The following is a 13,581-nucleotide window of genomic DNA, read 5'->3' as shown; positions in this document are numbered from 1 at the left end:
CTTCTGCTGAACCCATTTTAGAAATGAAGGAGTCAAAGTTCAGGTAAAACTTAAGAGTCCCCTCTCACACTGGTCTCCTGGCCCCCAGCGCAGCTTGGTTTCCATTACACCAGAAGTGGGGGGTCTCCAGGCTTCTAAGACGGTCCACCAGGACGGTTCCTAACTCCTCCAATAGGACGTCATAGACATATAGTCCTGTGTGATGCAGGTTAAGTGTTTGCTAGATTCACGTCTGTTTGGAACAAAGTGGCACTTTGTTCTGGCAGTTGGGTGCACTGTTCTCTGGAACAAACTGAACTGCTTTCTAAATAGGAATTTTCCTCCCTGATTTTGGCTGTAATATCCCACATTCCCTCTGAATCCCAGACAGAATACATCCCACGTGAAAGTGAAAGTCACTCAGTCATGTCTGACTCTTTGCAACCCCATGAACTAGACAGTCCATGAAATTCTCCAGGCCAGAATACTGGGGTGGGTAGCCTTTCCCTTCTCCAGGGGATTTTCCCAACCCAGGGATTGAACCCAGGTCTCCCACATTGCAGGCTCATTCTTTACCAGTTGAGCCACAAGGAAAGCCCAATACATCCCATGACATCATCCTATAACAGAATCCCAACTATTTACAAGTGTCTTTCTGACACCCTGAAGACGTGAGGCTCAGGACAGCAGTAGACGGAGCCCTCCATGGCCACCAACTTATCTGAGCTGGGGCTTTGCACAGCAAGACAGGACCTGTCAGAATCCCAGCTTTTTACAGTAGGGATACCCACCCAGGTCAAACTCTCTTCTACAAACATTCTCTCTCCGTTGTCTCAGCTCATACTCTGAGTAATAACTGAGAATGAGCCCAAGAATGATCTCAAAACCCAAGCCCTGAAGACACACACTTCACTCCCAAGAGACTTCCAGCCCTTGCCTCAAGTCTGTTCTGGAAGCCACCAGTTATATGATTTTATGATGTTTCAGAAGCAGAAAGTTAGAACTGAAGGAGGGGAAGGTGAGAGGATATGGGGACAAAGGGAAGTGGTAAATGAGACAAAGGGAAAAGTTGTAGGTGAAACCTTAATGACGGTGATGACATGCCATAAACTGGGGAGGGGGTCTCTCAGCACCCCACACCCAAGATGCTGTCAAGGGCATAAACTGGGCACACAGCTAGCTAAGGCCCCTTAACATAAACAAATGATCTGAAACATTTTTAGGCACACAGGGGGATGCTTTGGACAATGAAGACTGATCATGAAGGCGGTAAAGGTCACTGGCATCCTCTGTTTAAGGTAGAAAAGCCCATATTTCAGGTCCACTTTCATCAAAAGGATACAAAGTAAGTAGCTTTGGGTAGAAAGCTAAACTTCTGTTATCTGAAGACTTCCTTCTGGAAAGCTGATGCCCTGATAGCAGCAGATAACCAGATGTTTTGATGTAATATTCCTATTTCAGTAAGAAATAGGTGCCACTGTCCCAGAGCCAGCTCCTGCATGGGCACCTGGGGCAGGTCCTACCTCCCTTGGCCTCCTGAGATGCTCGACCACCCCAAAGGGCACAGGCCTCTCCTCTTGTCTCAGTGATCAACGGGTCCAGGAGCTCCAGAGCTAGCCCCTGAGGGTCTAGTCATATTTCCCCCTTACTTAAGGGGTCAGCAGGCCACCCTGCAGGGACGCCAGCCACACACCTGCCCCTTGAACTCGCACCTCTCAAAACCTCCCCCACCCCAATCCATTTGAGCCACCCTCTCCTCAGACGCACAGAGGAACTTTCAAGGAACAAAACACTCCACAAACAGTAACTCTGGAGAGGCCAGTGGCCTTTGGCCTGAGGTCTATACAATTTTGGCAACCCTTTATATAGGAATATTTACATACTTATGAATACAAAATGAGATGCCAAAATAGTTATTTTAGAATAAACTACCACAGCAAAGTGCAGTCTAAAAAGCTGACAGAAGGGACTTCCCTGGTGGTCCTGTGGTTAACACTCTACGCTTCCACTGCACGGGGGCACAGGTCTGATCCCTGGTGAGAGAACCAAGATCCTGCATGCTGCACAGCGAAAAAAACAGCTGACAGATACTGGCACCATCACAAAAGCTGGGCAACACCACAGTATTGTCACCTGAGTGCCTGCCACAGCTCTGGGATATGCCCCGACATCCTGTCTTGACCACGCTGACTGGCTGCCCCTCTAAGATGCGGCGCCCCAGCAAAGCTCTGGCCTTGGCTCTCATCCCTGGTCATGTTGGGCTGACATGGCAGGGGAGCCACTGTGGGGCAGAAGCAGCTGCTCCCTGCAGCACAGCCCCAAGACGACTCTCCTGGAAGGGGTCCACCATCCTCCTTGTCAGGGGGGCCCAGTATCCTGTCCCTTCTCCAGGCTGCCTCCCCATCTTAGAACCTGGAGGGTGGAGTGTGGCCTGCAGGAAAGTCCACTGGAGCAGAAGGAATGCCTCCCCGTCACAAGTGACTCACACAATGCCAGTTGGGGCTTCCACCCACTGGATGGTTTGTGTGAACCAAGGGACATGAAATGGAGCCCCTTCCTTTAAGATCCTCTAACTAAACAAACACACATCCACCAATGTCTGCCTGCTGACCCTTCTGCTTCTCCCCAGTTGACCACAGAGAAGAAGGAGCACCGGGTTGCAGCTTCCAAAAGGTCTCCCATCACAGAATCTTCTGAGGAAGACTCAAGTCTGGCTACTGCCAGAACCAAAACCATCCAGGAAACCATGTCTGTGTAATGACAGGTGTGAACACAGCAGCACACATGCCATCACGATAAACCTGGTGGTGGGGGGGGTGAACCTCCCGTGGAGACAGTCATCAGGTTCCTCAAGGTCAGAGTGAAAGTCACTCAGTTGTGTCCAACTCTTTACAACTTCATGGACTGTAGCCCACCAGGCTTCTCTGTCCATGGAATTCTCCAGGCAAGAATAAGAATGCTGGTAGCCATTACCTTCTCCAAGGGATCTTCCCAACCCAGGGATTGAACCTGGGTCTCCTGCAATGCAAGCAGATCCTATACCATCTGAGCCACCAGGGAAGCCACATCAAGGTCATAGTAAAGGTGCTAAAATTCTGGCAAACAATAGTCTAGGAATTACTAGGTTTGAAACTTTTGACAACTACAAGCTCTTAGAAGTCACAGTCTGGACAACTAGCACTCAAGTGAGAGGGACACATGGGGACTGCAGGGTGGTGGGAACTCACTGCTGGACTCCCAGGCACAGCCTGCCTCCCATCCACCTGGTGGGATTTCTCAGCTCAGGGCCGGGGCCCCAGGAGGAGAAAGGGAGCCAGGGATGCCTGCTGAGAGGTGGGAGGGGACAGGTTTCTCCCTAACATGCCTCCTGGCCCAGGTTGGGCCTGATCTGGGGCACCCGATCTTGCTTGGACGTTTCACTGCAGGTGCCCTACTGGGCCAACCTCAGCCCTTGAGCACAGTGAGGAATGTCCTCCGACCAAAACACATTCTTCCCGTGTCATCTTTGGTCAGTCAGACGCCCTTTGTGCATGGAGAAATTTTATTTATGTATTTTCTCATGCCACTGTGCCAATACAGTGAAGAAACATCAATAAATGACACTAATTTTAAAAAGAGTAACAATTAAAATGATTTTTTAAAAGAGGTCACTGGGACTTCACTGGTGGTCCAGTGGTTAAGAATCCTCCTTCCAATGCAAGGGAGGGGGGTTTGACCCCTGGTTGGGGAACCAAGATCCCACTTGCCAAGAGGCCACTAAGCCAGCACACACAATGAAAAGATCCTGAGTGCCACAGCTGAGACTCAACGCAGCCAAAAAAAAGAAGTCACGATCCTCTCCCAAAAACCAAACTCTGAAGCCATTAGTTCCACTTCTGAATTCCACTGAGAAGCCCTGACCCAGAAACAAAAAACAGATGAGGGGCAAACATGGATGTATCCCCTTGGACCTTCGTCATGAGAAACTGTCCCCTCTAACACCAGTGTCCTCCAAGGCCCAAGCCAGAACTAGTAAGGGCCACCCATTGGCTTCTTCCTTGAAATGAAATTTGAGTTACTTTCAACCTCCCTTTGCTGGCTGCTAAGTCGCTTCAGTCGTGTCCGACTCTGTGCGACCCCATAGACGGCAGCCCACCAGGCTCCGCCATCCCTGGGATTCTCCAGGCAAGAATACTGGAGTGGGTTGCCATTTTCTTCTCCAATGCATGAAAGTGAAAAGTGAAAGTGAAGTCGCTCAGTCGTGTCTGACTCTTCTAGACCCCATGGACTGCAGCCCACCAGGCTCCTCCGTCGATGGGATTTGCCAGGCAAGAGTACTGGAGTGGGGTGCCATCGCCTTCTCCGCAACCTCCCTTTACCATTAAGCAAATCTCATAAGGTGCCAACGGCAGCAGTTAAACTGGTAGCAGCAAGTCCTCAGGCCACACCTGCCCTTATCTGGAAGCTCTGAGCTATTCTCTTCCTGAGCAAAGCCAAGAAAAAAAAAAGTGTTTTTTTAAGAAACAACAGTTGTACTTATTGTCCCATTACGAGTTTCCTGGCAAACAGCTCCAATACACAGAAGAGAATGTAAATGAGGAAAATACAGTCTCACACATCACTGAAGCCACTCGAAGTTTATTCAAATTTGCATGCAAAAGGATTTGTCAGCATCAGTGGCATTCATGGACATTTCTCACCACTGCAAGACTGAGGGAGGGAACCGCTGCTGTAGCTCCGGTTTCTACAGTGCCGACGAACGACAGCTCACGAGCTGGGGACAAGCGGTCCAGCGGCGGCACAGAGAGGAAAGGGGGGGTGTTTGGTTTGGAACTGGTCATCAGGAGGCGCTCCCAGGACAATGCCTTCATGTCCACAATCAAGTCTGACCCACCAAGAAGCATTACCCTGGATACCAGTCACTGCTGCAGAGACGGGGAGCTGGACGGAAGATGCCCTTGGTGGCAGCGCCTGGCACTCTGGCCACCTCCCTTCTCTACCTTTGGGGCAGCTGCAGGTTAAATGCAGCCCACCCTCCACTGGTCCCTTGGTTCACACCAATTTCTAGTGCAGCTGCATCCAGCTATGAAGTCTAACTTTAGGGTGATGAAAGCTTTCTCCTGAGACGTCACATACTTTATTTACAAGGCTGGGAAAATTGGTCTGAAGCTATTCCAGGGTAGGAGAGGCTGGCCACAGGGGTCCGGTTAGGATCTAGCAACCAGGACTCAGGCCTCCCTCCCGAGCTCAGGTGACGAGATTCCTCATGATGCTGAGGGAGGACCCTCTGTACCCGGATCCAAAGTGATTCCAGTGGTTCAAGTAGTGGAAGAGCTGATACAGCTTCAGGCGCTTCTCGAAGCCTGGAGCCTTGGGGATTTTGCTGTGGTAGGCGGAGTAGAAGGCGCTACTGAAGCCCCCGAACATGCCGGCTATTGCCAGCTCATACTCCGAGTGGCCATAGAAGGAAGCAGGGTCAAAGATGATGGGCCCAGAGGAATCCTCCGCTACATTTCCTCCCCAGAGGTCTCCGTGGAGCAGGGCTGGGACGATGTCCAGATCACTGAACAGGTCAGGGATCTTTAACTGACAAGGTAAATGCAGCCTCAGCAAAGTGATTGATGCATGTGGGAGGGACACACGGGCTTTTTTGAGTGTGGCTCCCGGTGCCTGGTTGGTACACAGACACACCCACCTCCCATCCTGACCCAGACCAAGGTGGCTGCGTTGGCCACAGCACCTGCAGGACATGATGGACACAGGTCGGGGTCGGGGGGGAGGGCGCGGGGAGACGGACACTCACCTGCAGAGCAGCCCAGAGCTCACGGGCCTCCCTGTCCCCAGACCTCTGCTCTACCAGGTCCATCTGGGGCTGAATGCGCTGCCGGGCATAGAAAGTGACCCAGTCCTGCTGCCAGTCGTTCACCTGTGTGGGTGACAGCAGAGCTCAGGGGAAGGCGCCAGAGCCAGGGTTGGGAGGGCTGACCCCCAGAGGCGCCACTACAGGGACACGTGTGAAGCAGGGGAGCTGACCCGGCAGCCTGGGGTCTGGAGGACATGCAGGGACAGCAGGCTCCTGGACAACCTCCCACAACACCTCAAGATCTGAACCGAGTGGACAGTGCCCTGTAGGTTACTCAGTGCGGCTCTCCCAGGGAGCTGCTTGCTTCTCCTCAGAGGGCATGGCCACCATCCTACCCACTTGGCCCAAGTGTGGCTCCCTGGGCTGGAACCCCCAGGGCAGCCAACCTCAAAATCATAAAACGCAAACTTACAGTTCCTTTCCTTTACGCTACCTTTAAGAGTCTCCTATTTAAAATCAAACACTGTTTAACTTTCTATTTTCAGCCCCCTTGGTATCCAGCATCCTGTTAGTCCTTCCTGGCTCCTTTGAGCTGATCTAACATGTGAGGTGGACACTCTCCATGGCGTCCTCTTTTCATTAGCAAAGAAAAAAAAAAAAGGAGCAAATTTCACCAAAAGCGAGGGTGTTTCTAAATGGTTGACGCGACTAGGAAATACGGGCCAAGTGCTGGTGTCACTCACCTGGGGGAGGTACCCGCAGCACGTCACCACATCAAACCCGAACTGGGCCACGAAGGGCCGTGCCACCGGCTCATCTCTTCTCCCTTGCAAGCAAAAGGAAACCAGAGAGATGACAATCCCCCTGCTCCCCTGGGGCCTGCTCTGGAAGCCCAGAGAAGCTCTGAGGCCTGACCTCAGCATGCCCTTCTCCACTCTGGGTCCTCTTCTAGAGACAGACAAGGGTCCTGGCCTCCACGCACTATCAGGGCCCAGAACAGAGCTTGCCCCATCAGAGTCAACGATCCAGGACACCCACTACTTCCCAAGAGAGGCATCAGAGGAGTGACAACAACCCTGTGTCCCAACAAGGGGGGAATCCACCCCATGACCCAACAGGAGAGAATGGCTTCCAGTGGCCGCTTTAGCATCTGCCACTTATGGGATATAAGCCGCTGTGCTTGTAAATGGTCATCCTCTGCAGCTTCCCAAACTCAAAGCAAATCCTGAAGGCCTGAACTACATGTGGGTGGAGACGAGGCTGTCTTTTCTATTATTTTTTATTTTTTGGCCACATGCCGTGAGGGATCTTAGTTCCATCCAGGGACTGAATCTGTGCCCCTTGAAGTGGGAGAGTCTTAGCCGCTGATCTTCAGGGAATTCCCCCAAGACAGTAAGTTCTTGGTCGTCTGTTCCTGCTGTGTCTGCTACTTTGCCTGGCCGAGAAATCATCTGGGCTACAAGTGAATTAACCATCGTCAAAGGATGAAAATCCTGGAAGACACACTCAGTGCCACCACCACACTAAGCTCTCTAAAAAGGTCAGTTGTGGGGGCTCTCATTCTTAGCCTCATGTGTGACTGTTCCTAAAAGAAAAGGCACAGTATGGTAAGCCAGAGAAGCGTCGACAGGCTTTCTTCTGGAGAGTGAGAGATCAAAGGAACTATAGTATGATGGAGTTTCGAGTTCCAGAGATATTTCCTGTCTTTCAAATGCATTTTTGAGACAACACACTAGTTGTATTCACTGTTTACTGCACACCAAATATGCAGCCTTGGGTTTACACTCCTTTCCTGTGGCAGCAACACAGGTCTGCCCACACACCCATACTGGCCAGATGTCTTCCTCTGTCTGGTGGGGGGCTGTCCCCTCGGGCCCACAGCCGTACCTACTATGCCAGCCTTCTTCTGGAGAGTCTCTCCAAGCCTCTTGTTGTCTAGGTGTAGATCTGCCAGCTGGGTGCCAAGCTTTGCAGCATGACTGTGAAACCAAAAGGCAGGCACTAAACATGTGGCACAAATGGGGACCCACCTCTAATTGAAAGATCTCAAGCGACATGAAGCAGGTGAGGCAGTGAAAGGAGAGTCTCTTCTGGTGAAGCAAGGGGGAATGGAGGACCTTATAGGAGCCTCCTCAGAGGATCTCATCAGTCCTCTGTCAGCATCTCAGCACAGGATTCCTCTCCTGTTTGCCTTTGGCCCTCAGAGTACATGCTGCTCATTCTGCAGGACCCAGGGATGTGTGGGGGTCACGGGTTTCTTCTATCACATCCTGCAGAACTGTACCCCCAACTGCAAGCTTCCCACTCAGAGGAAGGACAAAGCCACCGAGAGGTGAAGCTGCCAGGACGCACCTGCTCAGATGCCGCATGTCCAAATGCTCCATCACCAGCATGCTGCCGCCTCCTGGGGCGTCAAGGACCTTGATGGGTTTGGGCACCTTCACTGTGCCTGTTTTTAGGATGGCAGTTAAACTTGCCACCTCACCTTCAAACATCCTTCTGGCCTGCCAGAGAAATAACAAGGGAGGGGAGGAGGAGGGAGAGCAAGGTTCTGTGTGGATGTGTTTTCTCCAGCACCACAACCAAGGCTCTCTGCACACTCAACAGAACGGACAGCTTTTTCGCTTTTCAGTACAGCAGATTATACCTTCTGAAGCTGCGTAGGAATTAGGGATTGTGCTTGCCAGTTTTGTGTATGTTCATGTTGTCGTTGGGCTTCCCAGGTGGCACAGTAGTAAAGACTGCACCTGCCGACGCAGGAGACAGATTTGATTCCTGGGTCACGAAGATCTCCGGGAGAAGGGTGTGGCAACCCATTCTAGCATTCTTGCCTGGAGAATCCCATGGACAGAGGAGCCTAGTGGGCTATGGTTGCAAAAGGGTTGGACACGACTGAGCACATATGCTGTCACTGATCCCCGTCTCTCCAGAGGGAGGAACCCACGCCTGGTGCGCAACTGGACTGTGCATGGGTCATCCTCACACAGCACCTCAACCATAATCCTGTCCCACTGGGCCCTCAGGCACAGGTGGCCCTCAACTGTATGTGCCACCAAGCTGGGGACACTTCTCACCTGAATGGACCACCAAATCCTATGGCATCTCCTAGCACCGGACACCACTTCATCACCATCGCCTTTCCCATTTCTAGTTCAAAAGTCCTTGCTCCTGCTTTTGGAAGGCAAATCTCACCCTAGAACACACTCCACGCAGTCACCCCACTTCCTGAGTGACAGCCCCACAGGGTCTGGCTCTGCCCACTCCCCTGCACCCTCATCTGAGCCCCTACCCAGGCTCCACCCCCACACTTCTAGACAGGCACATACACCCATTTTGCTCCTGGATTACAGCCTCAGTTCCTCAGAGATCCCCAGCCGCCTCCAGCCTGTAGACCTCCAGATGCCATGTCACCTCTGCGTGGAACACCCCTCCCCATTCTTTTTGCTAAGTCAGCCCCCTCCTTGTCATGCTTCACATTTCAACTTAATAAAAATTTTTATTTCTCAGAGAAATCTTCCCTAACTTACCAGGTTAGGTAATTCCTCCTCTTTAAAGTTTTTTTTTTTTTTTAAGAGTAAAATTTCTACAGACATATATGAAGAAAACTGCCAACTCAAAAGCATCCAACTCTAATTCTCCCAAAATCAGCACATCCACATGACGGCCGCCTGGCACTCCTCTCCGCCCAGACACTGCCGCCCCACCAGCGCATCTGTCCATCTGTTTTGTTATCTACACAGAGGCAGACGGTCAGGCCTCTTCATTTCACGCTGCATTTGTAATGTTGGTGCATCAAGAGAGTTTATTGTCCTTGTTCTGTAGAGCAAAGGTTCTAAAATGTGTTCGTCCAATGAAGGACGCTGGGCTTCCAGTTTGGGTTCACTACAAACAGTGACCCAGGATATTCTTCTACTTCTATCCCTCATAGTTACTAATTCTGTGACCTTGGTTTCCTCATCTGTAAAATGGAGTTAATAATGGTACCAATTTCATAGGTTTGCTGCTGTAATTAACTGAGTTAGCAGCTAACAGTTAACACAGTCCATTCTAAACACTTTACAAATTATTAGTACACCACCTTGGGGAGCTAAGGTTGCTGAGAAGTAAGATAAGAACTGTGTCTTAAGGAGAATTTTCATAGCATTCTCTGAAGATGAAGGAACACACCTGGGCCCAGGATGTACTTTGTACTAAAGCACTGCTATGCAGCATGAAGTAAGGAATCAAATTTAAAAAAATTTTTATTTAAAAAAAAAAAAATGCAGGGAGAGGTGAAGAAGGGTCTGCAAACCCAGCTAGAGCCAAGGCTCCCTCACAGAAGTGTCTACTACCACACAGTCCTAAGTGTCTAACCCTAAGACCACTCCTCCAGAGTGGGACCAGGGCAAAGTAAGCATCAGTTGGGGTGCAGAGTTACAAAAGGTCCAGGACTTAGGAGAGGAACATGAGAGAAAACCCAAAGGACAGATAAGCATAATGAGGAGGAAAAACTTAGACCAGGTCATTTGAGCAGAGAGTGAGAAGGAAAACAGAAGAGCAGCCGTGTAGTCTTCTTAGAAGAGTCCAGTAGACATTTCACCTCCTAAAATACAAAGCATAAAGAGAGTCCTATTTTCCACACAATCAGCAAATGTTTCTGCTATAGCCGGTACATCTGCATAACTCACACAAGTATCTATCCAAGCAAACTAGAAAGAGACCTGTTTGAAACTATCTACCAAAGGATTAGAAAGAACTTATGTGAAGACTAGCAAAAATAAAATAGACCCTGATGACAAAATAAAAAACAACAACTTGAAGAAATAGTAGCAAAAAGACAATGTTTAAAAAGAACTGCTGAGTGGTTCCATTTTAATTGCTGGAAACCATTTGCTTCCCTGTAATCCATACCAAGTTTTGAATTATTACAAATGCTAATGACAGTGAAAATACAGACATGAAAATGACGGAGCCACATAATAGAAAAAGAACTCTGAGAAGGCCTGTGATAGAAAGGAAGGAAGGACACTCCACTACATTAGTACTGCTAGGGGGAAACCAATGGAAAAGAGCAACTTCAAGGACCGTTATTTGCCAAATTCCTATAGAAGGGACGTACAGGATGATATGGAGCTGATCTCTGTAGAACAAAGAGTTGAAAGCTGGTCTTGAGAGAACAGCATCAAATCCAGAAAGAGATCATCCCACACTATGCAGGGTGGGATTCTCTGAAGTGCTGAGGATGTGCAACACACAGGACCCGGTACTCGGGTCACTGCCTTCAGCCCTATTTGAAACAAGGTATTGCCAGTCCTGCTCCCTGCCTACTAGAGCCATCCGGGACCTCCCAGCTAACATTACAGGCACAACCCACCCAAAGTGTGCAAAGAAGGGACATCCCAGAGTAAGTAAACTTCAGCAGGGAGGCTCACCTATTTTTTACGGTAACACCTGAGAAAACGTTCGGGTATAAACAGAATGGAGGGGTGGCCCTAGGGACTGAATGTGGCCCCGGAAAATTCACAGGTTGAAACCTAACCCCCAATGTAATGGTGTTAGAAGGCTGTGCCTTGGGAAGTGACTAGGCCACAGGGGTGGAGCCCTCATGCGAAGATTAGAGCCCCTATAAGAGATCCCAGAGAGCTCTCCTGGGCCCTCTGCCACATGGGGTCACGGGGAGAAGTGGCCTTCACACCAGGATAGGAGGCCTCACCACGTTCTTGGACGTCCAGCCTCCAAGACCAGACCCCGAAAAGCACATGCTCGGGTTTAAAGCGGCCCAGAGTGCGGGAGTGTTACACTAGCCCTGAGGACGAAAGCCTCATTACTGCCAATACTCAGAAAGGGTTTTGATCTCTGCAAGTTCAAATAAACCCCAAGACAAGGGGTTTCTGTTACCTGCCCTTATTCAAAACTCGCCAATCAATGGACTTTCAAGGCAGCAGTCACCTGGGTCGCGCAGGAAAACCATCCACAGCGTCCCAGTAGTGGCAGAGGCTCGCGCCGGACCGGCCTGGACCCGCACCGACCTCCCGAGGGTTCGAGGGGCCGCAGATCTGAGCCGCGGAGGCCGAAAAAGTCCAAGCCGGCCCGACGACGGCATGGGCAACCGAGCGCCTCCTCAGCCAACGGCCCAGGCTCGGACACGGACCCCAACTCCAGACTGGCCCCCACCCGCGAGCCCGGACGAGGGCCTGGGAACACGCACCCTCGGCCCGGCCCCGCCCCCCAACCCGCAACCGCGGCGACCCTGACCTCCGGCTTGGAGTTCACTTTTACAAACACTCGCCCCTTGTCCGTGTCGTAACTCTGGCCCTGGCTAATGCATCCGCCACCCGAGTGACCCGTGGCCTTGACGGAATCGCAGCCCAGCTCCCGCTTCAGTAGCTCCTCCATGTTCCCCGCGCCGGAGCCGCCGACCCGCCTCAGGCCGCACGCAGGCGCCGCGACGCCACGGCGGCGCGCGGGGATTGGTTGAGGGGCGGGACCGGCCGGAGCGCGCGGGGATGGAGGGGCGGGGCGACCTGAGGTCGGGGAGGGGCCGTGTCGTGCTTCCGCAGCCCCGAGACCCTGGTGACTCTCCCTGCCAGGGGGCCTCGCCCAGACGTTTCCCCTGACCTGACCTGTGACCTGCCCGTGACACTGCGTCCTGCTCCGGCCCCTCATCACTTCCACCGGCTCCAGGTCTGAGCATCACCCCTCCCAGAGACTTTCTCGACCTGGACGCTTCTGTAACACCCTACAGGATGCTGTCGTTTGTTTGTTTGCAGGGCTTCCCAGGTGGCGCTAGGGGTAAAGAACCCCCCTGCCAATGCCAGAGACCTAAGAGACACGAGTTCAATCCCTGGGTCTGGGAGATCCCTTAGAAAAGGGCACAGCAACCCACTCCAGTATTCTTGCCTGGAGAATCCCATGGAGAGAGGAGCCGGGCGGGTTACAGTCCATGGGGTCACAAAGAGTGGAACGTGACTGAAGCGACATAGCTCCCACACATCCAATTATCTTCAGTCTCCCAACTAGATTTTAATGATTTGAGGTTTGAGGGCTGAATAAAGTCTTTATTCTGTCGACTGAAAAAAACAAACAAACACAGCCTAAAAGTTGAGAATTATGTTTTATTGGAGATATTACAGAGGACTTAAGCTGGGAAGCTAGCCTCTCAGGTGGTTATGAGGGACTATTCAGAAGAGGGAAGGAAAAGGCAAGGATGTATAGAAGTTTTTGCAAAAAAACAAACAACCCCTACCAAAAAAAAGAAGTAGTCAAACATGGAAAGACTACTGCTAATTAAAGTAAACCAGACATCTCAAGTAAATGCCGCTGCTGCTGCTAAGTCGCTTCAGTCGTGTCCAACTCTGTGCGACCCCAGAGACGGCAGCCCACCAGGCTCCCCCCTCCCTGGGATTCTCCAGGCAAGAACACTGGAGTGGGTTGCCATTTCCTTCTCCAATGCGTGAAAGTGAAGTCGCTCAGTCGTGTCCGACTCCTAGTGACCCCAAGGACTGCAGCCCACCAGGCTCCTCTGTCTATGGGATTTTCTAGGCAAGAATACTGGAGTGGGGTGCCATTGCCATGAATCTGGTACTATTCTGTGTATGGGTGTGTGCTTAGTGGCTCAGTCATGTCTGACTCTTTTTGACCCTTTGGACTGGAGCCTGTCAGACTCCTCTATCCATGGGATTTTTCAGGCAAGAAATACTGGAGTTGGTTGCCATTCCCCTCTCCAGGGGATCTTTCTGACCCAGGGATAGAACCTGTGCATTGCAGGCAGATTCTTGACCTGCTGAGCCATCAGGGAAGTCCTTTTCTATGTCTAGGAAGATGCAACAGTCTGAGCTTAG

The 13,581-nt window shown here is 51.3% G+C and overlaps 1 protein-coding gene across 5 annotated transcripts; it reads right to left on the bottom strand.

Annotated features, from left to right (window-relative positions):
* Positions 1–4,580: 4,580 nt before the first annotated feature.
* Positions 4,581–12,201, bottom strand: FN3KRP (fructosamine 3 kinase related protein). Of its 5 annotated transcripts, XM_055575469.1 has the most exons (8): positions 11,996–12,134; positions 10,259–10,343; positions 8,409–8,508; positions 8,114–8,265; positions 7,649–7,740; positions 6,505–6,587; positions 5,762–5,884; positions 4,581–5,544 (listed from the first exon to the last, which is right to left on the bottom strand). In XM_055575469.1, exons 2-8 carry the CDS (start codon positions 10,264–10,266, stop codon positions 5,206–5,208), a joined length of 897 nt encoding a protein of 298 aa, XP_055431444.1. In that variant the 5' UTR covers positions 10,267–10,343; positions 11,996–12,134; the 3' UTR covers positions 4,581–5,205. The 5 variants fall into 5 exon arrangements, with proteins under 5 accessions (XP_055431444.1, XP_055431445.1, XP_055431446.1 ...); XM_055575470.1 differs by lacking the exon at positions 10,259–10,343 and having other exon boundaries at positions 11,996–12,131; XM_055575471.1 differs by lacking the exon at positions 10,259–10,343 and having other exon boundaries at positions 8,409–8,626; positions 11,996–12,102.
* Positions 12,202–13,581: the final 1,380 nt, after the last annotated feature.

Source organism: Bubalus kerabau, chromosome 4 (assembly GCF_029407905.1).
Source record: "Bubalus kerabau isolate K-KA32 ecotype Philippines breed swamp buffalo chromosome 4, PCC_UOA_SB_1v2, whole genome shotgun sequence".
Taxonomy (NCBI): Eukaryota; Metazoa; Chordata; class Mammalia; order Artiodactyla; family Bovidae; genus Bubalus; species Bubalus kerabau.
Note: the sequence above shows the minus strand (reverse complement) of the source record. Positions and strands in the feature narration are given on the sequence as shown.

Bases quoted from the DNA above. Each gene is read 5' to 3' on its own strand.
- FN3KRP (XM_055575468.1), bottom strand. From the start codon at position 12,136: ATGGAGGAGCTACTGAAGCGGGAGCTGGGCTGCGATTCCGTCAAGGCC. The intron at 8,266-11,995 runs GTCAGGGTCGCC...TTTCTCTGGCAG, and splicing joins AAGTGAACTCCAAGCCGGAG to GCCAGAAGGATGTTTGAAGG. The intron at 6,588-7,648 runs GTACGGCTGTGG...TTTGCTTGCAAG, and splicing joins GAAGAAGGCTGGCATAGTAG to GGAGAAGAGATGAGCCGGTG.